A 26,551-nucleotide genomic window follows, 5' to 3' on the forward strand; every position below is an offset into this window, starting at 1 on the left:
CCAGATCACACCCCTCTGTATTTATGCAAATGTATTTATTTATTTCATTGGCTCTGCGTCCCCCATTATCCCTTCTCCTCCTGCCCCCCCAGGCTCCCGGGTCAGACTTCCCGGCCGAAGGCATTTTCCAGTTTCTGTCCTGAGCAGACGGATCCAGCGAGTATGGAGCTCTGATAGTTCATTGTCCAATGTTTGATTACATACCCATGATATTGATACAGTCTAGATACTTACAAAATACAAAATGATGTATATATAATACTCATACTACTGTTTTAGTTTTTAGACGCATGACACGCATCCACTCCTGAAGAAGCAAATGATATTTTGCGAAACGCGTAGAGTGTACTAAGATGCAGGGTTTTCTGATTTTCATGTATATGATTACATTGGTATTTATCCTTGCTTTATTTGGATCAGTCCAACATGTTCTCATGGGTTTATATTAAAAATACAGTTTTTGCTATTTTTGCAATAAAATTATTTAACTTTACAACATGTAATTTCATTTTGTCTTTATTAACATAAGTGTGGTGCCTCGTATAAAGTCCGTCCGGGCAACTCTGGCCACTGTTTTTTGTATGTATTTTGGGATGGAGGGATGGAGGGACACCACTTTGATGTTAGATCCAGATCACACCCCTCTGTATTTATGCAAATTTAGGTTTTTATGCAAATACGGTTTTTGCTATTTGTGCAATAAAATGATTTAACTTTACAACATGTAATTTCCTTTTGTCATTATAAACATAAGTGTGGTGCCTCATATAAAGTCCCCCCGGGGCAACTCTGGCCACTTCGGTGACTGCTGTTTTTTTGTCTTGGCCACAGTGCTGCAGCTCAGTTTCAGGGTCTTGGCAATCTTCTTATAGCCTAGGCCAGGGATCCTCAAACTACGGCCCTTTAGCTGTTGCGGAACTACACATCCCATGAAGCTTTGTAAAACGCTGACATTCACAGACATGACTAGGCATGATGGGAATTGTAGTTCCTGAACAACTGGAGGGCCATAGTTTGAAGACCCCTGGCCTAGGCCATCTTTATGTAGAGCAACAATTCTTTTTTCAGATGCTCAGAGAGTTCTTTGCCATGAGGTGCCATGTTGAACTTCCAGTGACCAGTATGGGAGAGTAAGAGCGATAACACCAAATTTAACACACCTCCTCCCCATTCACACCTGAGACCTTGTAATACTAACGAGTCACATGACATCGGGAAGGGAAAATGGCTAATTGGGCCCAATTTGGACATTTTCACTTAGGGGTGTACTCACTTTTGTTGCCAGCGGTTTAGACATTAAGGGCTTTTTCACACGGTCCGCCTCCGTAGGCGGATCCGTGCTGCTCAGCGGGGATCGATCCGCCGATCCCCGCTGAGCCGGCGGATGACAGCTCCGTCTCCGCTTGCAGTGCGGAGAGGGAGGATTTACAGCCCCTGCTGCTCTCTATGGGGGATCGGATGAGAGCGGACCGCCTGTCCACTCTCATCCGATCCCATCCGATCCGATCCCTGAACGGATGGAACAATAGGGCTTCCATCCGTCCAGATTTCACGGACAGGATCGGATACGGATGGCAGCGGGTGTCAGCGGAGGTGTCTCCACTGACATACACTGCCCCATAGAGCTGCATGGAAGATCAGACCCGCCTAAAAAACTGACAGGCGGATCTGATCGGACCGCCCGTGTGAAAGAGCCCTAATGGCTGTGTGTTGAGTTATTTTGAGGGGACAGTAAATTTACACTGTTATACAAGCTGTACACTCACTACTTTACATTGTAGCAAAGTGTCATTTCTTCAGTGTTGTCACATGAAAAGATAGAATGAAATATTTACAAAAATGTGAAGGATGTACTTACTTTTGTCAGATACTGTATAAAGATGTCATGACTGATAATACTTTGTCATTTCATAGTGAAGTAGACATCATGTATTCAAGGAAATTCATGAAGCTGCTCTGCAAGTATATAGGGGAGGTAGAGGAATGACTTACGCAGTAGGGTTGGTACGTATTGGAGGTCAAACGCTGTATCTATTTGGCGGTCAAACGATGTATCTATGACGCGACTGGGGTTGTTTGTTCTCTGAGAATTCGATATGCGGGCGTACAGTGGCACTGCAATGACATCATAGTGAGATATATGACAGAGCAATCACATGATCAATATTACTATATAGACAGAGTCGTATGTATGACACATCCAGACATATATTGTATCCAATAAAATATACATTACCATGACTGTGAGATCTACTTCTACCTCTCGGCAATACTGGAAGAGAGAGAACAGCGCATTACCCCCATCTGTACAGCACTGCGGTATATGTCAGAGCTATACAAATGTATAATAATAATAGTGTGTGACTGTGGGGGAGGGGCATTCGAGTGTAAGCTCCTCTGGTACAGAGACTGATGTGACTGTGGGGGAGGGGACATTAGAGTGTAAGCTCCTCTGGTACAGAGACTGATGTGACTGTGGGGGAGGGGACATTAGAGTGTAAGCTCCTCTGGTTGAGACTGATGTGACTGTGGAGGAGGGGACATTAGAGTGTAAGCTCCTCTGGTACAGAGACTGATGTGACTGTGGGAGAGGGGACATTAGAGTGTAAGCTCCTCTGGTACAGAAACTGATTTGACTGTGGGGGAGGGGAAGTTAGAGTGTAAGCTCCTCTGGTACAGAGACTGATGTGACTGTGGGGGAGGGGACATTAGAGTGTAAGCTCCTCTGGTACAGAGACTGATGTGACTGTGGGGGAGGGGACATTAGAGTGTAAGCTCCTCTGGTACAGAGACTGATGTGACTGTGGGGGAGGGGACATTAGAGTGTAAGCTCCTCTGGTTTAGACTGATGTGACTGTGGGGGAGGGGACATTAGAGTGTAAGCTCCTCTGGTACAGAGGCTGATGTGACTGTGGGGGAGGGGACATTAGAGTGTAAGCTCCTCTGGTACAGAGACTGATGTGACTGTGGGGGGACATTAGAGTGTAAGCTCCTCTGGTACAGAGACTGATGTGACTGTGGGGGGACATTAGAGTGTAAGCTCCTCTGGTGCAGAGACTGATGTGACTGTGGGGGAGGGGACATTAGAGTGTAAGCTCCTCTGGTTGAGACTGATGTGACTGTGGAGGAGGGGACATTAGAGTGTAAGCTCCTCTGGTACAGAGACTGATGTGACTGTGGGAGAGGGGACATTAGAGTGTAAGCTTCTCTGGTACAGAAACTGATTTGACTGTGGGGGAGGGGACGTTAGAGTGTAAGCTCCTCTGGTACAGAGACTGATGTGACTGTGGGGGAGGGGACATTAGAGTGTAAGCTCCTCTGGTACAGAGACTGATGTGACTGTGGGGGAGGGGACATTAGAGTGTAAGCTCCTCTGGTACAGAGACTGATGTGACTGTGGGGGAGGGGAAATTACAGTGTAAGCTCTTCTGGTACAGAGACTGATGTGATTGGCTCAGTGTTCTCTGTACAGCGCTGCGGTATATGTCAGGGCTATATAAATGTATAATAATAATAATAACAGTGTGTGACTGTGGGGGAGGGGACATTAGAGTGTAAGCTCCTCTGGTACAGAGACTGATGTGACTGTGGGGGAGGGGACATTAGAGTGTAAGCTCCTCTGGATGATTAAAGTGAAACATTTTCTGCTTTAGTAAAACAACTTCAATGAGTTTAACCCTTTAACGCCGAAGTAACGCAAATGTGCGTCCTTTGGCTTCAAGTGGTTGTAGCGGGATGATATGCAGCTGCAGGCATCACCCCAGCACTGTTGTTTAGAGTGGACGGTCTGCTTTCATGTGATAAAAACTGATGCGGCTTATCAGCCGCTCGGCCGCAATTACAAGCAGCAGTAGAGGAAATCGCCCACCCCCCCCCCACCCCTCTCCCGCCACTCTGCCTGGGTCTCCCTAGCGACCAGCCAGCACATCCGCCGGCTGGCCGGAGTCCCGAATAAAGCTGGATTCGGCTCTGGTCAGGTCTCTGATGTCATGACATCACTTCCGGGTACTGGAGCCTTAAAGGCGCCAGATTTAAAAAAAAAAAAACGACAGTATTCAAAACAGCCAAACTTGGCAAACTTGCTTTCAAGTACAAAGGAGAGATTGTGGGTCTTATAGATCCCTCCATAAAGAGTCCCTGTCAATGCCAATAAAAGTGATACAAAAAAAATGTTTAAAGGGACAGTGTAAAAATAAAAAAAATACAATAAAATAAATAAAAAAATAATTTTAAGTGCCCCCAATCCGCCCGTGCCTGCGTGCAAAAGTGGACGCATACGCGTCTGCAAATGTAAACGGTGTTTAAACCACACATGTGAGGTATCGCCGCGATCGTTAGAGTGAGAGCAATAATTCTAGCACTAGACCTCCTCTGTAACTCTAAACTGGTAACCATTAAAATTTATTAAAGCGCCGTCTATGGAGATTTTTAGGTACTGTAGTTTGTCGCCATTCCCCGAGCGTGCGCAATTTTCAAGCGTGACATGTTAGGTATCTATTTACTCGACGTAACATCATCTTTCACATTATACAAAAAAATTGGGCTAACTTTACTGTTTTTTTTTTATTTCTTTTTTTTAGTTCATGAAAGTGTATTTCTTCCACAAATTTTAATTGCATTTAAAAGACCGCTGCGCAAATGTAGTGTGACATAAAATATTGCAACTATCGCCATTTTATTAAAAAGAATGTGAAAATTGGTGATGGCGCTACCTATAAAATAAAAGCAACCATATATAGTGCCCCTAGTGGTTGCTTTTATTTTATAGGTAGCGCCATCACCAATCTTCACATTCTTTTTAACACTTGCACCTTACACTTAAGGTTTGATTGGGGCAGCTTATACCTCTAATTTTGTTATCACTTTCCCAAACATATAGTCCGTAGCGCTGGTCACATTCTCTTCATTACTATCGCCATTTTATTCTCTAGTGTCTCTAATAAATATATCTATATATTAATTTATATAATGTTTAGGGGTTCTAAGTAATTTTCTAGCAAAAAATGCTGATTTTAACTTGTAAGCAACAAATGTCAGAAAAAGGCTTAGGCATGAAGGGGTTAAGAAATAGGAAGAATTCAGAATCACACAATCTGCAGTGCGACTGAGAAAACGTACCTGCTGATAATCGGGGAGCTGCAAATAAACAAGAGAGAGAGAGATTGGTTACATTGTGTCTATCTATCTATCTATCTATCTATCTATCTATCTATCTATCTATCTATCTATCTATCTATCTATCTATCTATCTATCTATCTATCTATCTATCTATCTATCTATCTATCTATCTATCTATCTATCTATCTATCTATCTATCTATCTATCTATCTATCTATCTATCTATCTATCTATCTATCTATCTATCTATCTATCTGTCTATCTGTCTATCTGTCTATGGAGAAACATTATTACACATGGAGACTATTTATTATTAATTTATCTTTTTTTTATTAATTTTGTATTAATAAGATCAAACATTGATGTGCATAAACTAAAATCTATACAACATCCCCATCCCATCACCCACCCCTATGACATCATTATCATCCACCCCTATCACATCATTATCACCCACCCCTATGACATCATTATCATCCCACCCCTATGACATCATTATCACCCACCCCTATGACATCATTATCATCCCACCCCTATGACATCATTATCACCCACCCCTATGACATCATTATCACCCACCTCTATGACATCATTATCATCCACCCCTGTGACATCATTATCACCCAACCCTATGACATCATTATCACCCACCCCTATCACATCATTATCATCCACCCCTATGACATCATTATCACCCAACCCTATGACGTCATTGTCACCCACCCCTATCACATCATTATCATCCACCCCTTTGACATCATTATTACCCACACCTATGACATCATTATCACCCACCCCTATGACATCATTATCACCCACCCCTATGACATCATTATCACCCACCCCTATGACGTCATTATCACCCACCCCTATGACATCATTATCATCCACCCCTATGACATCATTATCACCCACCCCTTTGACGACATTATCACCCACCCCTTTGACATCATTATCACCCACCCCTATCGTAACATTCTCACCCACCCCTATCACATCATTATCATCCACCCCTATGACATCATTATCACCCACCCCTATGACATTATTATGATCCACCCCTATCACATCATTATCACCTTCCCCTATCACATCATTATCACCCACCCCATGACATCATTATCACCCACCCCTATGACATCATTATCACCCACCCCTATGACATCATTATCACCCAACCCTATGACATCATTATCACCCACCCCTATGACATCATTATCACCCAACCCTATGACATCATTATCACCCACCCCTATGACATCATTATCACCCACCCCTATGACATCATTATCACCCACCCCATGACATCATTATCACCCAACCCTATAACATCATTATCACCCACCCCTATGACATCATTATCACCCACCCCTTTGACGTCATTATCACCCACCCCTATCACATCATTCTCACCCACCCCTATCACATCATTATCACCCACCCCTATCACATCATTATCACCCACCCCTATCACTTAATTATCACCCACCCCTATCACATCATTATCACCCACCCCTATCACATCATTATCACCCATCCCTATGACATCATTATCACCCAACCCTATGACATCATTATCACCCACCCCTATGACATCATTATCACCCACCCCTATGACATCATTATCACCCACCCCTATGACGTCATTATCACCCACCCCTATGACATCATTATCATCCACCCCTATGACATCATTATCACCCACCCCTATGACATCATTATCATCCACCCCTGTGACATCATTATCACCCACCTCTATGACATCATTATCACCCACCCCTATGACATCATTATCACCCACCCCTATGACATCATTATCACCCACCCCTATGACGTCATTATCACCCACCCCTATGACATCATTATCATCCACCCCTATGACATCATTATCACCCACCCCTTTGACGACATTATCACCCACCCCTATGACATCATTCTCACCCACCCCTATCACATCATTATCACCCACCCCTATCACTTAGTTATCACCCACCCCTATCACATCATTATCACCCACCCCTATCACATCATTATCACCCACCCCTATCACATCATTATCACCCACCCCTATGACATCATTATCACCCATCCCTATCACATCATTATCACCCAACCCTATGACATCATTATCACGTACCTGCTTTTCTTCCTGCTGCGTGTAGAGAAAGAGAAGAGACAATTGGATCAAAGTGTTTTTTGTGAATACATTTAATATTATAACAACATCCATTTTTTTTTATCTAAGAAACCATTTTTTATTTTAGTATCCTTTTATTTTCTTAAGCTTCCTTAAAATGCTGATTGCCAGCTTGGATTCTGTCTTCATTTTTTGGATGAGCGAATTCAATTATTTTCCCCAGCTCATCACTCTGTAATATCGGCACAAATATTACAAGTAAATTATATTTTCTACAAAGTTTCTGTGGTGCTGCATCATTGTAATCTTACTTTACACTTACTAAACTTATATCAAGGGCAAACCTAGAGCATTGGGGACCCGGGGCGGATCCTAACACATTACCCAGTCCATACCAGTATAGATCCTAATACGTTACCCAGTCCATACCAGTATATATACTCACACATTACCCAGTCCATGCCAGTATAGATCCTAACTCATTACCCAGTCCATACCAGTATGGATCCTAACACATTACCCAGTCCATGCCAGTATAGATCCTAACTCATTACCCAGTCCATACCAGTATGGATCCTAACACATTACCCAGTCCATGCCAGTATAGATATCCAGCATGATATTTTTCCCTGTTGAGATCTGATGTGTTTTCAAAGTGTTCCTTTCATTTTTTTGAGCAGTGTACATGGAAACACGTCGACCCTAATTACTGAGCTGTAAAAGTCGGTGAACTTACTTTGAACTGGCTGAGTCCAAGAAAGAGCATCATCTGAAAAACAATGTAATCAGTCATTTAAAATTGTATCTGACACTAAAAAATGTTCACAGGATTCATCTATTACTGGGTGTCAGGATCACATGCTGGTAGCACTGTGGCTCCCAAAACCGGAAGGTTGAAGTTCCGGTGTCCACCAGCATGTGTCTCCCAGCAGCCAGAAGATCCTAATAATCAGTCTCCACCTGATGCTGACTGCTGGGAGGGTATTTAGTCCCTCCTCTACTATTTCCCTTTGCTTCGATGTTTTGCCCAGGTAGCCAGATACTGCTCCCTAATTGATCCTGATCTTGCTCTTTCATCCTTCACCCCATATCCTGCTGTCTCATATCTGCTCCCTTTGTTCCTGATCCCAGTCCTGGTTATCCCTTCCTTTCTGTCCCTTGCATAACTACCATTACTCTGTTTGTCTGTGTTCCTCATTTTGTATATATATTGTATTATATTTAGGCTGCTTGTTAAGTATTTTTAATACTTGGGTTACGGTTCACGTATACTTCATATTTGCTGTATATTATGTTTGCTGGTGTATGGATGGGTTTTGTTAATAAATTTGCTTAATCATATATAGTCTGGTCTCGGTTTCCTAAATGTAGCTACTCAGATCTGGCCATCCCTGTGGCTGGATACCTGCTCTCAGTATCCCTGACACTGGGACTGCAGAGAATATGTCAATGGAATGTTTATGATATATAAAATCACCCACCCCTATGACATCATATATAAAATCCATCTATCTATATTATGGCCAAATGTATGTGAACCCCCTCCCCCGATGGAGCTCTGGTGTCCAGTCCAGTGAAGGTTCCTGATAATACTCCATCATACAAAGACATTGTAGACAATTGTGCTCTTCCTACCTTGTGGTAACAGTTTGTGAAAACCCTTTTCTGTTCCAACTGTTCCAGCTTCCAAATGTGAACCCCCTCCTCCCCCCGTGTAAAAATCCAGCTCCATAACGACATGGTGTGATCAGTTTGGACCAGCCCCATAAAGACATAATTTGAGCAGTTTGGGCCAGCCCCATAAAGTCATGGGTTCACCAGTATGAACCAGCTCCATAAAGACATGGGTTTACCAGTTTGAACCACTTTCATAAAGACATGATTTGACCAGTTTGGACCAGCTTCAAAAAAGAAAAATTCATAGATGGTGCTCCTCGCTTTTCTCCACAATCTCATCTCTATATTAATGGCCATGAGGGGAGGGGAGCTACTCCATATCAATGGCCATGAGGGGAGTTCCCCCATATTAATGTCCACGAGGGAAGGGGAGCTACTGCATATTAATGGCCATAAGAGGAGGAGAGCTACTCCATATTAATGGGCATGAGGAGAGGGGAGCTACTCCATATTATTGGCTAAAAGGAGAGGGGAGCTACTCCATATTAGTGGCGATGAGGCGAGGGGAGCTACTGCATATTATTGGCCATGAGAGGAGGGGAGCTACCCCATATTAATGGCCATGAGAGGAGGGGAGCTACTCCATATTAATGGTCATAAGGGGAGCTAGCCCAAACTAATGGCCAGGAGGGAAGGGGAACTACCACATATTAATGGCCAGCAGGGGAGGGGAGGGGAGCTACTCCATATTACTGGCCATGCGGGGAGGGAGGCTACTCCATATTAATGGTCACGAGGAGAGGGGAGCCACCCCATATTAATGAACATGAGGGGAGGGGAGCTACTCCATATTAATGGTTGTGAGGGGAGGGGAGCTACCCCATATTATTGGCCATGAGGGTAGGGGAGCTACTCCATATTAATGGCCATTGGGGAAGGGGAGCTGCCCCATATTAATGGCCATAAGGGGAGGGGAGCTACTCCATATTAACGGTTATGAGGGGAGGGGAGGGGAGCTACTCAATATTTATAGGTTATGAGGGGAGGGGAGCTACCCCATATTAATGGCCAGGAGGGGAGGGGAGCTACCCCATATTAATGGCCAGGAGGGGAGGGGAGCTACTCCATATTAATGGCCAGGAGGGGAGGGGAGCTACTCCATATTAATGGCCATGAGGAGAGGGGAGCTACTCAATATTAATGGCCATGAGGAAAGGGGAGCTACTCTCTATTAATGGCCATGATGGGAGGTGAACTACCCATATTAATGGCCATGAGGCAAGGGAAGTTTCTCCATAATAATGACCATGGGGGGAGGGAAGTTACTCAATATTTATAGGTTATGAGGGGAGGGGAGCTACCCCATATTAATGGCCATAAGGAGAGGGGAGCTTCTCCATATTAATGGCCATGAGGGAAGGGGAGCTGCTCCATATCAATGGCCATAAGGGGAGGGGACCTACTCCATATTAATGGCAATGAGGGAAGGGGAGCTACTCCATATTAACCGATTGCCGACCGCCGCACGACTATATACTGCGGCGGTCAGCCCCGGCCAGGCAAAGTGACGTATATATACGTCACTAGCCTGGGAGCCAATAGCGAGCGAGCGAGCGCGCGCCCCCGAAGGCGCGCTCCCGCCCCGGCTCGTTCACGAACGTGTCTGCGCGTGTGACTGGCGGACCTGATGTCTGCCGGTCACTCGCAATCGTCCGCCGTGAAGGGAGAAAGGCAGGCGGCAAATGTAAACAAGCCGCCCTGTCATTCTCCCCTGTGTAGGAATAGTGATCATACGGTTCTACTATGTAGGACCGTTGATCACTGTTCCTACACCTCAAGCCGCAGCCAATCACAGTTAGAATCACGCCCCTAGGGACACACATAACCCCTCCCTCTAAAAAAAAGTTAACCCCTTCACTGCCAGTGTAATTTTACAGTAACAGTGCATATTTATAGCACTGATTACTGCAGTAATGTCACTGGTAACCCCAAAAGTGTCAAAAATGTCAGTCAAGGGTCCGATCTGTCCGCCGCAATGTCGCAGTCCCGCAAAAAAAATTGCAGATCGCCGCCATTACGCGTTAAAAAAAAAACAACAAAAATGACAAAAATCTTTCCCTTTGTTAGTAAACGCAATAACTTTTGCGCAAATCAATCAAAATACGCTTTTTGCGATTTTTTTTACCAAACATATGGTTAAAAAAAAATTGGCCCAAAATGTTAAAAAATTGATTTTTACTTTTTTTGGGGGGGGGGATTTCATATAAAAAATGTGAAAAATATTGTTATTTTAGCAAAATTGACGATATTTTTTTGTTTATAGCGCAAAAAGTAAAAATCGCACAGGTAATCAAATACCACCAAAAGAAAGCTCTATTTGTGGGAAAAAAAGGACGTCAAATTCGTTTAGGTACAGCGTCGCACGACCGCGCAATTGTCCGTTAAATTCACGCAGTGCCGAATCGCAAAATAGGCCCTGGTCAGGAAGGGGATAAAATCTTCTGGGGCTTAAGTGGTTAATGGCCATGAGGGAAGCGGAGCTACACCATATTAATGGCCATGAGGGAAGCGGAGCTACACCATATTAATGGCCATGAGGGGAGGGAAGTTACTCCATATTAATGGCCATGAGAGGAGGGAAGTTACTCCATATTAATGGCCATGAGGGGAGGGAAGTTACTCCATATTAATGGCCATGAGGGGAGGGAAGTTACTCCATATTAATGGCCATGAGAGGAGGGAAGCTACCCCATATTAATGGTCATGGTTTTGGAATGGGATGCCCAACAAGCTCATAGGTACTCTAACTAATAAGATGATATCAGAGGTGTGGTTTGGTAGTGTTCTGCCATAGAAATATAGCTGACACAGTTTAATGATTGACAAATTCTGCTCTTCCTCAGAAATATCTGTTAATATGTACCATGTATTGAAAAAAAAAAAAAAAAGAGAAGAGTGTCCAACCTAGCTAACCTAATTCACAGATTGCTTGCCATAGCTTGTAAGGCTCAGACCATGCACAGCCTTCCTCATCAGCCATATTGATCATTGCAGGACACGTATTATTTCCTCACCATTCTCTTTTGGTTTATTGGCTACAACTTTCCTCTCGTCGTTGTCATCCTCGGGGTTGGTGATAACCATGGAGGTGAGCGGAGTCACAAAGCCGTATTTCAGACACAGCCTCAGAGCTTCCTCTGTTATGTTCTTCTTCTCTGCTCCCTCTGCCGATATTCTGAAGAGAAATATAAAATGATCTTTTATCATTGAACTACCTGAGGGGCCGGTTCTCCTGTTGCGGTGCGATAACTTACTGTTTGGTCAGCAGTTGCTCGATGGTCAGATAGGCCCACAGTCTTTCGGTGAAATCCCCAAATGCATAGCGCTGTTCTCTGGCAATCTCATCGTCCTCCTTTATATTTGTTTCTAATTTCATAGAGAACTGCTCGGACGCCTGCCCAAAGAGAGTCCACGTCAAAGTCATTCACAACCCCACTGGATCACTCCACCCTTAAGTGATATTTATTTTACAGGTGGAGCCTGGTGGGCTCTGACTCTCTCACAAGCGTCCCATATCTCCCGGGGATTTCAGAGGAGGGATCAGCCTGCCTTCTATAGTTCCTGCCTATCTCTCTGCCCACCATGGAGTTTTGGGTGTTCCCGTTAGGGTTGCCACCTGTCCAGGATTCACCCGGACAGTCCAGGTTTTGAATCATGTGTTCGGGTTTCAATGTGATCGAAACCTTGAACCCCTATTCAGACTGGGCTGTGGCTCCCCAAGTAACCAAAAGAACCACACACAAATCTGGGAACTGCAGTACCTGTAGGGTAGGTTCAGTATTACGAAGCGGGCAGGGGGGGCAATGATGTAAGCAAGAGTAATTTGGCCACACCCACTTTTCACCGCAGCATACCCCATTACTACTCTCCTTGGGGCACCCAAAGGTGTCCTAGGACTAGGTTGTTTATAATCCAATAGTGTATACTACAGGAAAAAAGTGCCCTGTGCTGCTAAAGTGTTGGGATTTGGCTTGAAGAAAAAGTGGAAACCCTAGTTCCCGCCCATGAGGAGCTGCATGTTTTAAGATTCAGCCTAAATCTACTAAATACATTCCAGGTTTATCAAAACAAAAGAAGTTCAATGCCTTACAGATTCTTTCCCTTCTAAATCAGTCATAGTCTGAGTAGGACAGCCTGCCAGCATACTGCAGAAAGGGACTCTTGCTCTCTGTTTGTGGAAGTAGCGGCCTCTATGCAGATGTGGGACACGCCCCCTGCTGAGATAGACCTAGACCTCTGCAAGAGGCAAAGCTCATGCTCTCTGCTGATTGGAGGACTCCGCAGGGGGCGTGTCAGACCTCTGCACAGAGATCACTGCTTCCGCACAGAGAGCAAGGATCCTTTTCTGCAGATTGCTGGCAGGGGACAGGCCACAGGCTGAGGCTGCTTTCTAAAGAGAACAAACTTTAAGAATTTTTACTTTATTTGTTTTGATGCACAGTAATGTATTCAACTGATTTATACTAAAACTCAGTTGGGTTCCCTGCCATTGGCTAAGCATCCTTAGCTTGACTACTGCTGTCACCAGCACCCCACCCCCTTCCTCTTCCATCTTAATACCCCTGGTAGAGATTTTAAAGGAAGTGGCTGTTTTTTGGCTCCAGTATCTCCTCAGATAGGACTTCCCAAATCATTATGCACCATTTGTTGCTCTGTAATTCATACTTTTTTGGAGCCTGATTCAGATTTGAGAGGTTTGATTATAACGTTTAAACCACAACTGATCGAGCATCTATACTAACCAATATTATGGTCCCTGGCCATGGTCTGCATTTTGTCCATATACTTGTTGGGTGGACACTCTCAAGTCACGCTCACTTTACAGGTTGTCCCACCCAGACCCTATCTCTAAGTGTGTGGGGACCATCCATTACACCCATGCTACAGGGTAGTGTCAGGACCCGGGTCTGAACCTGAGACCTCTGCTGTGTCTGGCAGTATTTAGTCTTGCTGAGCCACCTGAGATGCTGAACAGCTCCCTGGACAGTTCCTTGGACAGTCTTGCCTTGAACCTTGTTTCTGGTGAACCTTGAACTTGTGCTACCCCCCATGAACTTCCTAATTATGCCATGCTTTTGCACTTCCTGTTTACCAGATCATTGTGCTTTCTCCAGCTAATATCTTGCTCTTGCTGCCATCTGTATCTATTCTACCACTTTTTTTTACCAACCTTTGGCTTGTTCCTCAACTATGCTTCTGCTTGATCCCAACCTGCAACCACTCGTTACTGACCTTTGGCTTGTTTACTGACTATGCTCAATCCCTACCTGCTAAATACGCTACTGGACACCGGCTTGCTCCCCTCCTGGTGGGGTGATCCTGAGGACTGCGACCTGGTACTCACACAACAAAATCCATCCCCACCATCAGGAGTTCTGGTGAACTCCAGTTACTACTTAGATCCCACACCTCAGGTGAGCCCACATCCTCCTCCAGGGTGACCTGCTTTTTACTTATCCAGCTGGTCAGTGGGAGCCTCTCTACTACTATAGATACTGCTCTCTGAGCCTGACCCCTGACCATGACAGATGGTCTCACCCAGACCTGGCATCATATTTAGGGACCACCCACTCATGGCCTGATCCCTGCAACTAATGCCTGAGTTTCTGAGAATGTGCAGTAATTTTAATTAGGTTGGTGCTGTGATCCCGGGACATAGCCCTGGACACAACATTAGTAGGACAGAAGGCCAAGATGGTGAAAAGTGCCAGCAAATTTGAGACATTGTCATGTATCGTTCTCGGATATTCTCTACAGGCAAATAGTATCCACAGGATATTAGAGGAGTTACTGTAATACTAAATTGTCATCCATTGTTTCCTGGAGAAGACCAACCCACTTTAAAGAATAGATCCCAAAATCTTCTAAATCATTGTGAGGGAAGGTGGACAGAGGAGGCAACGTCGATTATCTGCTCTACTCACGCCTTGAGCCGTCACTTGAGCCATCAGGACGTCAATGTCGTTATTGTCGATGTGTCCGGCCACAATCAGCTCAGAGCCCTGGTAGTAATGATTGAAGCTGTTCTGGGTCAAATCATTCACTTGGAAGTCGGGATATTGTACAGAGACGTCCAGGAGGACCGGGAACGCAACTTCTTTGTAGAAATTCTGCAAAAACATTTAAAAAAACGTCCTAAACCAAATCTACGGTCTTTGTATTTTTGTTCAGGATGGAGCATGGACCATATTGTTCAACTTCTAATGCATTGGGCAAGGCATAAAATCCTTGCTTAGTGACACTTCACACCCACACAATTTTTTTTTTTTTCGCTGTAAAAAAATGAGTCAGGCAGCATTGCTCTGCAGTCCATGTTAGTTTAAAAAGGAATAAATGAGAAAAAAAAAAATACAACACATAAAAAATGTAGATACATTTGTTCTATGAAACTGCATGTACTTTTGTTCTGTGCAAATGGAGGCCAAATCGAATGTTAATAGGCAATTTTTCCTTTTCATGTCTTTCATTTATACAGAACAGACCCAATGAGGGAAATACTGCGTTATGGACACTAGATGGTGCTGATGATCCTTGTAAATATTTATTATGATTGTCGGCTCCATCTAGTGGTATTTTCCCAAACTGCTCTGTTTGTATGAATGAATAAAGTTTGACATGGAGAGAAATTGGACTTTCTATTTTGTCCCCCCCCCCCCCCCCCCCATGAAACTCCACAGGATGCGTAGCTCTAACAACATTTTTACAATTGCACCCCTTACTGTGGATTCATTCACTACCTTTGCTGGAAGTCAGTTTCAAGAATCCACTGCTATTTTGGTAAAATAATACTTCCCAAAATCGGTTTTAAACATCCCTCCTGATAGTTATAGTAAACAAAATTTGGGACAGAAATATAAGCGTGTGCACTGGGTGTGTCAGGTTTGTCTGGGTAGATCCCAATCTCACTGTGTACCACTGATTCCCCCTGCTGCCTGGTCTACTAATATACATACTGCCCTACTGACACTGTCCACTGCCCTACTGACACCATCCTCTGCCCTACTGACACCATCCACTGCCCTACTGACTCCATTCACTGCCCTACTGACTCCATACACTGCCCTACTGACACCATCCACTGCCCGACTGACTCTATCCACTGCCCTACTGACACCATCCACTGCCCTACTGACACCGTCCACTGCCCTACTGACACCATCCACTGCCCTACTGACACCATCCACTGCCCTACTGACTCCATTCACTTCCCTACTGACACCATCCACTGCCCTACTGACACCATCCTCTGCTCTACTGACACCGTCCACTGCCCTACTGCAGGGCCATCTTACCGAATGGGCACGCCGGGCAGTTGCCCGGGGGCCCCACTTACCTGGGGGGGCCCCACCTGCCCAGCGCAGCAGCCCCAGCCAAGCATTACTCCTGATTCCCATGTGCATCCCGCTGCCGAATTTAGCAGGTGGCAAGCACATGTTGGCCTTGCACTGCTGTCAGGCCACTTGGGCCGTGGAGGGGGAGCCCACAACTGCACGAATGCTGGTCCGCCTCCACAGGAACAGGCACACACAGGACAGTCGAGTCTGACTCCTGTCCGTGTGTGTGTTCACCGGACCCAGCTGACCAACTTGGTAGCTGTCGTTAGCCTGGCACTGCTGTACCAATAAATATCGCCTTATCCATAATTTGCATTTTTATTCTCGTGGGTGATTGTGTAGGCGGGGCCCCAGTGCACTGCATTGCCCGGGGGCCTATAATGCTCTTTAGATGGCACTGCCCTACTGACACCATCCACTGCTCTACTGACACCGTCCACTGCCCTACTGACACCGCCCACTGCCCTACTGACACCGTCCACTGCTCTACTGACACCGTCCACTTCCCTACTGATACCATCCACTGCTCTACTGACACCGTCCTCTGCTCTACTGACACCGTCCTCTGCTCTACTGACACCGTCCTCTGCTCTACTGACACCGTCCACTGCCCTACTGACACCGTCCACTTCCCTACTGACACCATCCACTGTCCTACTGACACCGTCCTCTGCTCTACTCTGCTCTACTGTAGCAGGCCAGCGAGTATGGAGGCCCGCTTCTGCGTCGGCCATATTTGTCCATATTATTTTCACACAGCTTTACCTGCAGCTGTAGGGCGGAGTCAGAGTCCTCATAGATCCGCCTGGCTAGACCTCCGTTCTCCAATGACATCTTCTCCAAAAAGTTGTAATCCACATCCCAACCAAACCCAAGACTGTACAGCGTGGCCACGCCTTCCATGGCGCCCTTCACGTTCCTCATTATCGTGTCCAGATCTATGATTCCTGGGAGGAGTCAAGAGAGAAAATATTCAAAGTTACAAAGTTAAGAAATGTTTCATTTTCCTGTATGATGAGCTACATCTCTGCTAGCATGTAACCTGCGACAAGAGCTCTGCCCTCCTCCTGGATCACCATTGGCTTGTCACTGTCATTGGGTAAAATCTTGAACCTCCCTCTTCTTCCTCTGACATGAGCCCCCAATGACATGAGCCCCAAATGACATGAACCCCCCCATTACATAAGCTCCAATGACATGAACCCCCAGTGACATGAAACCCAATGACGTAAGCCCCAATGACAAGAAACCCCAATGACATGAGCCCCCAATGACATGAGCCCCCAATGACATGAGCCCCAAATTACATGAACCCCCCATGACATAAGCTCCAATGACATGAACCCCCAGTGACATGAAACCCAATGACGTAAGCCCCAATGACAAGAAACCCCAATGACATGAGCCCCCAATGACATGAACCCCCAATGACATGAGCCCCCAATGACATAAACCCCCAATGACATGAACCCCCAATGACATGAGCCCCCAATGACATAAACCCCCAATGACATAAAACCCCAGTGACATGAGCCCCAGTGACATGAACCCCAAATTATATAAACCCCCCATGACATAAGCTCCAATGACATGAACCCCGAATGACATGAAACCCAATTCCATGAAACTCCAATGACATAAACCCCGATGACATAAGCTCCAATGACATGAGCCCCCAAAGACATGAACCCCCAATGACATGAGCCCCCATTGACTTGAAACCCCAATGACATGAACCCCCAATGACATGAGCTCCCAATGACATGAACCCCCAATGACATGAACCCCCAATGATATGAACCCCCAATGATATGAACCCCTAATGACATTAACACTCAATGACACGTAACCCCAATGACATGAGCCCTAAAAGGTGGAGGTTGCACACAAAAGGCGGTGGAGACTAAATTGAGGTATAACCAGATACCACCAGATCCTGCCAGAAATCCACCGCAAGCTAAGCTCCTGTGCACTCTGCAGTGACCTCAGCACTGCCCAGCTTATCTCTCTGCACTACGGAACACCTTCCCCCATTTTATGGAGATAAGAGAGGGAGGTGGATTGTAGTCTTTACCTTAGGGGGGGGGGGACGTTGCTCCTCTATAGATACAGTACAGTGAGTGAGCGTTGTCACCCGGGGACAGGTAATGTGTTACTGGCAGGATCACCAGGTGAAATCTAAGAAAACCAATGGAGCCACCACATCTGAGGACTGATAAGCTGCAATATGTGACATTTCTGTTCTTTAGGTTTAGATACACTTTACATATCAGATCATGAGGGGGCGACATATTTTAGAGCTTCTTACCAGAGGTGGGGTCTCCGTCAGACAGGAAGACGATCATTGAGGCGCTGATCTCAGGGAACACTTTGCTCGCTCTGTCATTTTTCAGCATTTCAGCAGCAGCTAATAAAGCCGCATTGATATTTGTGCCTAAAGGAGAAGCAAGATACACAGAATAATAATAATATCCAAATAAAATGACTGCAACAATGTATCCTCCTCCTCCCTGCTCCCTCACCCCACCTCCTTATACATTGTATAATATTATCAGATTAATATATGATTGCAATGTATCCTCCTCCGAGGTGCCACACATCACTGCCCGCCCCCCAACCCCCATCACCCATGTATACACCATATAATAATATCCAAATAAAACGACCGTAACAATGTATCCTCCTCCCTCCCCACCCACCTCCTTATACAGTGTGTAATATTATCAGACTAATGTATCCTCCTCCGAGGTGTCACACATCCCGGCCCCTCCCCATCCCTTCCCCCCGTATAAACCAAATAATAAAATCCAAATATAAAGTCTGTGACAATGTATCCTCCTCCGAGGTGTCAGACATCCCGGCCCCTCCCATATTTACCAAATAAAAATATCCAATTATAAACACCGTGACAATGTATCTTCCTCTGAGGTGTCACACTTACCAGCCCCCCCCCCCCCCTCCTGTATAACCGTATGATAATATTAGACTAATAAATGTATCCTCCCCAGAGGTGTCACCCCCCCCCCCCCGAATACACCCTATAATAATATCAGACTAATAGATGATTGCAATGTATCCTCCTCCGAGTTGTCACCCTCACCAGACCCTCCCCCCTCCGGAATATACCATATAATAATATCAGACTAATATATGATTACAATGTATCCTCCCCAGAGGTGACACAAAACCTCCTCCCCCCCCGGATACACCGTATAATATTATCAGACTAACAGATGGTTACAATGTATCCTCCTCCGAGTTGTCAACCTCACCAGACCTTCCTCTCCCCTCCCCCCCCCCGATACATACACCATATAATAATATCAGACTAATATATGATTATAATCTATCCTCCCCAGAGGTGTCACACACCCCTCCCCCCCCCCGAATACACTGTATAATAATAGACTAATATATGATTACAATGTATCCTCCCCAGAGGTGTCACACACCCCTCCACCCCCCCCCCCCGAATACACTGTATAATAATAGACTAATATATGATTACAATATATCCTCCCCAGAGGTGTCACACACCCCTCCTCCCCCCGGATACACCGTATAATAATATCAGACTAATATATGATTACAATGTATCCTCCCCAGAGGTGTCACACACCCCTCCTCCCCCCGGATACACCGTATAATAATATCAGACTAATATATGATTACAATGTATCCTCCTCCGAGTTGTCAACCTCACCAGACCTCCCCCCCCCCCCCCCCGATACACAGTATAATAATATCAGACTAATATATGATTACAATGTATCATTCCTAGAGGTGTCAGACCCCCACATATAAACTCTCTATACCGTACCCCCTCTTGCAGTGATCTCTGCAACAAATTCTTTTGCGCTTTTGATATTATCCGGTGCAGCTTTCACCAGATTATTCTTCCATTTCGAAATTTCTTCGTTAAATTTTAAAATGCCGACGTGGTCTTCCTCTGGGAGGTCTTCCAGGATTTTTGTGAAGGCTTCAAATGTCTAAAAAAAAAAAAAAGATGACATTTTTAAATAAAATCTTTCCATTTTCATTACATTCCTTTTTTGTAGTCCCTGTGATGTCATAACTGGGTCTCTGTGCTTTTCTGTGCAATGGAGGCAAAGCATTGCCTGCCTCAGTACTCCTCTCAGGAGCCCTCAACTCTGATGCAAGCAGTAGGCGGGCTCCTGGGAGGAGTTATGCAAATTTCAAATTAAGGAATGTGTTTCAGTCTGGAGGAGTGGGTGTTCCTACGCAGGCTGTATTTGCATAGGTAACACCCACATGCGATTCTAAGATGCAACTGAACTGAAATCCAATGAATATAAGGGGTGGGGCCAGAGACTGGAAAGGAAAGAGCTAGATGATGCCAGATGTCCTCCAGCCAGGAGATGGGGCGGAGCTCTATCTGACTTGCTGCAACTTCTAATGCACATTGTAAGAAGCTCACAGTGTGCAGTGAAATCAAAGAAAGCCAGTATAACTGTGCAAGACTGAAGGGGAGGCCGGAGGGAGGATTTAAGTTCTTTTAATTTATTTTCCTGTGAGAAATCCCCCCCCCCCCCTCTCTTTGCTGCAGGCAACCAATAAGAGGCTGCCAACTGCACTATAGAATGTGAAGAGGCAGCTTACATGTCTCCAGAGACAACTTGTAATAATGTGCATTGTTACACCACTACAGTCTATATTGGCTTCTCCTTATAATGAAACAATAATAGACAGTCTGGGCATCAGATTTATTTTTCAGATGAACACTGGACATTGTTTTATTGTAATTGTTATCAATCTATTTCCTCCTCTCATCTCTAGGAAGGATTTTAGAGCTGACAATGTGAACATTCCGGGTCCTCATCAATGATTGGTGTCACCTGCTGTATCTTCCGTCCTCTCATCGAGCCGCTGCAGTCGATGACAAACACCACATTTTTTGGCAGCCTGGCGAGACTGCTGGGAGCAAAGTAATGTACAAAGTATCCATTGACAATCTGTAAGTGAGATATAAATATGGAAAGATAATAATATTAACAGAAAGTCCTTGTACTGGCAGAAGCATGCTCGCTAGTGTTCACTTTCAGTGAATTGGCCCTAAATTATCACATGACCTAACTACACTACAGTATGAGCTTTCAGGCATTGGCTCTGAATAGTCACATGACATTCCATACCCAGGATTCACTATACTGGCTTACCTGACATCATCACAATACCAGCTTTCATGGCTGCCATCTTCCACAACATTGGCTCTTGCTAATCACATGGCACCATCAGGCTGCCAGTGTTAGCTTTATATTGGAACACATGACCACTTTATCAGCTTCCTCCATTGGCTGTGGATGATCATATGACACAACCACACCCCTGCATTCACTAAACTGGCTCTGAGTGGTCACATGACATCATCATACTCCCAACTTTCAATACATTGGTTCTGAGAGATCATGTGACATCGGCATATTCTCAGCTTTTTCTAGATTGGCTGTATATGATCACATGACATCACACTCCCAACTTTTACTACGTTGGCTCTGATAAAACACATGACATCACCACACTCCCAGCTTTCACTACATTGGCTCTGATAAATCACATGACATCATCACACTCCCAGCTTTCACTAGATTGGCTCTAAATGATCATATGACATCACCACACTCCCAGCTTTCACTACATTGGCTCTGATAAATCACATGACATCATCACACTCCCAGCTTTCACTAGATTGGCTCTAAATGATCATATGACATCACCACACTTCCAGCTTTCACTACATTGGCTCTGATAAATCACATGACATCATCACACTCCCAGCTTTCACTAAACTAACTCTGACTACTTACATTAAATTACATTTTCCCAAACAAATCAGCAGCCTTGAAGATCCCTATTAGAATAAAGGAAAGGTTTATTTTAGATTCCTGAAAACTGACCTGGATGTTCCCTGCAGTTGTTTCTCTCTTCACGTCATATTTTATTGTGAAGTCGCCATCCAGAAGGGTTTCAGAGCAAATGGTACATTTACGCTGCTGGTGCACAGTGGGCTTAAAAGTGATATGTGCCTGAAATAGACAGAAACTTCAGTACAAAACTGCTTTAATAAAATAATACAAAACACAGAGAAAAGGAAGAATAATGCAGACAAAGGAGGACCAAGAAAGGCAAAGGAAGACCGAAGAAGACAAATGAAGACTAAGGAGGGCCAGGGAAAGCAAAGGAAGACCAAGAAATACAAATGAAGACTGTGGACGACCAAGGAAAGCAAAGAAAGATAAAGGAGCACCGAAACAGGCAAAGAAAAACCAAGAAAGACAAATGAAGACTAAGGAGGGCCAAGGAAAGCAAAGGAAAAGAAATAAAGAAAAAGGAGGACCAAGAAAGGCAAAGAAAGACCAGGGAAGACAAGTAAGACTAAGGATTGCCAAAGAAAGCAAAGAAAGGCCAAGGAAGACAAATTAAGACTAACAAGAGCCAATGAAAGCAAAGGATGACCAAGGAAAAAAAAATGAAGACAAAAGAGGGCCAAGGAAAGCAAAGGAAAAACAAGAAAGACTAGGGAAGACAAAGAAGGTCTAAGGAGGGCCAAGGAGTATTAAGGAAGACCAAGGGAGACCAAAAAAGACTAAGATAGACCAAGGAAGACAAAGGAAGACCAAGGAGGACTGGGAAGAAAAAGAAAGACCAAGGAGGAAAAAAGGAAGACCAAGGAGGACTAGGAAGTACAAAAGAAGACCAAAGAAGATAAAAAAAAGACAAATGAAGATTAAGGAGGCCAAAGGAAAGCAAAGGAAGACAAATGAAGACTAAGGGGCCAAGGAAAGCAAAGAAGACCGAGGAACAATAGGGAAGACAAAGAAGGTCTAAGGAGGGCCAAGGAGTATTAGGGAAGACAAAGATAGGCCAAGGAAGACAAAAGAAGACCAAGGAGGACTGGGAAAGAAAAAGGAAGACCAAGAAAGAGCAATGAAGACAAAGGAAGATCAAGGAGGACCAAGGAGGTCTAGGGAAAACAAAAGAAGACCAAGGAAGACCAAGAAAGTCAAGGGAAGACCAAAAAAAGACCAGAGAAGATAAAAAAGGGGCAAAGGATGACCAAGGAAGATCAGGGAAGGCAAAGAAGACAAAGATAGACCAAAGATAACAAAGGTAAACCAAGTAGAACTGGGGAAGATGATGGAAGGCCAAAGAGAATAAAAGAAAAAGAAAGGCAAAGGAAGGCCAAGGAATACAGAGATAGACAAAGGAAGACCAAAGAGGACTAGGGAAGAAAAAAGGAAGACCAAGAAAGACCAAGGAAGATAAAGAAAGATCGAGAATGACCAAGGAGGACAAAGGAAGATCAAGGAGGACTAGGAAGAACAATAGAAGACCAAGAAAGACAAAGGAAGAACAAGAAAAATCAAGAAACACAAAGGAAGACCAAGGAAGACCAAGAAACACAAAGGAAGACCAAGGAAGACAAATGAAGACTAAGGTGGCACAAGGAAAGCAAAGAAAGACAAATGAAGACTAAAAAAAGCCAAAAGAAAGGCAAAGGAAGGCCAAGGAAGACAAAGATAGACCAAGGAAGACAAAGATAGACTGGTGAAGAAAAATGAAGACCAAGAAAAGACCAAGGAAGACAAAGAAAGATCAAGAAAGATCAAGGAAGACCAAAATGAAGACTAAGGAGGCACAAGGAAAGCAAAGGAAGATCAATGAAGATGAATGAGGACCAAGAATGGCAAAGGAAGACCAAGGAAGACAAATTAAGACTATGGGGGCCAAGAAAAGCAAAGGAGACTAAGTAAAACAAATGAAGACTAAGGGGGGAGGGGGCAAGGAAAGCAAAGAAGATTAGGGAAGACTAGGGAAAACAAAGAAGGTCTAAGGAGGGCCAAGGAGTGTTAGGGAAGACAAAGGAAGACAATGGTAAACCAAGAAGGACTGGGGAAGACTAAGGAAGACCAAGAAAAACCACAGAAAAAGAAACGCAAAAGAAGGCCAAGGAAGACAGAGATAGACCAAGGAAGACAAAGGAAGACCAAGGAGCAATGGGGAAAAAAAGGAAGACCAAGAAAGACCAAGAAAGACCAAGGAAGACAAAGGAAGATCAAAAATGACCAAGGAGGTCTAAGGAAGACAAAAGAAGACCAAGGAAAACAAACGAAGGCCAAGAAAGATCAAGAAAAACAAAGTAAGACCAAAGAAAACAAAAGAAGGGCAAAAGATGACCAGGGAATGCAAAGAAAGACCAAGGAAGTCAAGGGGTGACCAAGGAGGACTAGCAAAAACAAAGGAAGATAAAGGAAGATAAAGAAAGACTGGCCTTGTTTCCCGTGTGACTTTTTGTAACCACATCTATGAGTTCATTTGTGATGAAGATTCCACGAGCCTCCACAAAGCTGATTTCCTGGGGCTCGATGATGTCCACGGTTATCTGTCAAATATACATTTCATATTCATACATAGTTCATGTTCAGATCCCATTATACAGTATGCTGTGCTGGACATTAAGAGATGTCAGTCTGGTGAAGTGGGCATTTCTATGCAGGCTTATTTTGCATGCAGACCACCGCCTCCATAAATGAAATCCAATGAATGAAAGGGGCCGGCCAGGGACAGTCAGGCTGGGGAGCAAATGACTAGATGATGCTGGATGTCCTCCAGCCAGGGAATAATGTGGACTCCATCTGGCTTGCTGCAGCTATAAAAGCACGTTGTGAGAAGCTCACAGTAAGCAATGAAAACAGAGTAAGCAATTTTAGCCCAGGAGAGGACCAACTTGATGACTGAAGGGAAGGCTGGAGGTCAGACATAACCCCTCTCCACCAATAGATATGAGCCTCTCATACAGGATGAGGGATCCGTCACAGATGTACAAATCATCATCTTACCTGAAAGTTTTCTACCAGCTGCTTTGGCTGCACTTTGATCTGCAATTCATAACTCCCATGATGCCGTTTCAGTAACTCCTCATAGGTCAGTTTGAAGGTGGCGGTGGCCCGCGCCTCGACATTGACGGAGATTTTAAAGTTTTCCATTTTTCTTCCCGTGGATCTAAATTTTCCAAATGTTACATTATAAACTGTTGGCAACACTCTGGAACATGTATTTTATATCATTTACATAATTATATACATTATGTTACCATGGAAGAGTTATTTATCAAATTAAAAATCTACAATCAATGCTTTATCCAAAACAAATATACACAACTCTGCATGTAAAAGTGACATTTCTTTGTATCTTCACTTTGGGCACTGAGCACGTAAAAAATGCTTTTCCCAATTTTGTAAGAGAGAGGGGGAGGAGTCAGAGGAGAGAGAGTCATATTTATGGGTGAAGTTCTGTTTTAAAGGAAGAAGGGTAAGGAGGAGTTAATTAGGGCTAATTAGAGTAAACTAAGAGTTAATAAGGGGTTCAATGGAACAAGTTTCAGTTATTTTTTATTTATTTATTTTTTTACTTGTCAAGTCGCTTTAACTGACATCATATGCAGATACAGTGAGGGAAAAGAGTATTTGAATCCCTGCAGATTTTGTACATTTGCCCACTGACAAAGAAATGATCAGTCTATAATTTTATTGGTCGGTTTATTTTACCAGTGAGAGACAGAATAACAACAAAAATATCCAGAAAAAACGCATTTCAAAAACGTTATAAATTGATTTGCATTTTAATAAGTATTTGATCCCCGATCAATCAGCAAGATTTATGGCTCCCAAGTGTCCTCTATACAGGTAATGAGCTGAGATTAGGAGGAATCTCTTAAAGGGAGTGCTCCTAATCTCAGCTTGTTACCTGTATAAAAGACACCTGTCCACAGAATCAACCAATCAGATTCCAATCTCTCCACCATGGCCAAGATCAAAGAGCTTTCTAAGGATGTCAGGGAGAAGATTGTAGGCCTTCACAAGGCTGGAATGGCTACAAGACCATCGCCGAGCAGCATTGTGAGAGGTGACAACAGTTGGTGCGATTATTCGCAAATGGAAGAAACACAAAATAACTGTCACTCTTTCTCAGGCTCCATGCAAGATCTCACCTCGTGGAGTTTGAATGACGGTGAGGAATCAGCCCAGAACTACACGGGAGAATCTGGTCAATGATCTCAAGGCAGCTGGGACCATCGTCACCAAGAAAACAATTGGTACCACACTACGCTATGAAGGACTGAAATCCTGCAGCGCCCGCAAGGCCCCCTGCTCAGGAAATCACATGTACAGCCCATCTGATGTCTGCTAATGAACATCTGAATGATTCAGAGGAGAACTGGGTGAAAGTGTTGTGATCAGATGAGACCAAAATCGAGCTCTTTGG

The 26,551-nt window shown here is 44.4% G+C and overlaps 1 protein-coding gene across 1 annotated transcript in view; it reads right to left on the bottom strand.

The window, feature by feature from the left end:
- Positions 1–26,551, bottom strand: part of LOC309561709 (inter-alpha-trypsin inhibitor heavy chain H3-like) — a 58,438-nt gene that overhangs the window by 25,136 nt on the left and 6,751 nt on the right. The window contains exons 4-14 of the mRNA XM_082265695.1: positions 25,126–25,288; positions 24,558–24,668; positions 22,183–22,311; positions 21,124–21,240; positions 20,088–20,256; positions 18,576–18,701; positions 17,033–17,214; positions 14,858–15,043; positions 12,188–12,327; positions 11,948–12,108; positions 7,993–8,025 (exon numbers count right to left, since the gene is read on the bottom strand). Coding sequence (XP_082121821.1) covers positions 7,993–8,025; positions 11,948–12,108; positions 12,188–12,327; positions 14,858–15,043; positions 17,033–17,214; positions 18,576–18,701; positions 20,088–20,256; positions 21,124–21,240; positions 22,183–22,311; positions 24,558–24,668; positions 25,126–25,288 — 1,517 coding nt within the window. The remainder of the gene's footprint in view (positions 1–7,992; positions 8,026–11,947; positions 12,109–12,187; positions 12,328–14,857; positions 15,044–17,032; positions 17,215–18,575; positions 18,702–20,087; positions 20,257–21,123; positions 21,241–22,182; positions 22,312–24,557; positions 24,669–25,125; positions 25,289–26,551) is intronic.

The sequence above is a fragment of the Pelophylax lessonae genome (assembly GCF_965119305.1).
Source record: "Pelophylax lessonae genome assembly, chromosome: 8".
NCBI classification, from domain to species: Eukaryota; Metazoa; Chordata; class Amphibia; order Anura; family Ranidae; genus Pelophylax; species Pelophylax lessonae.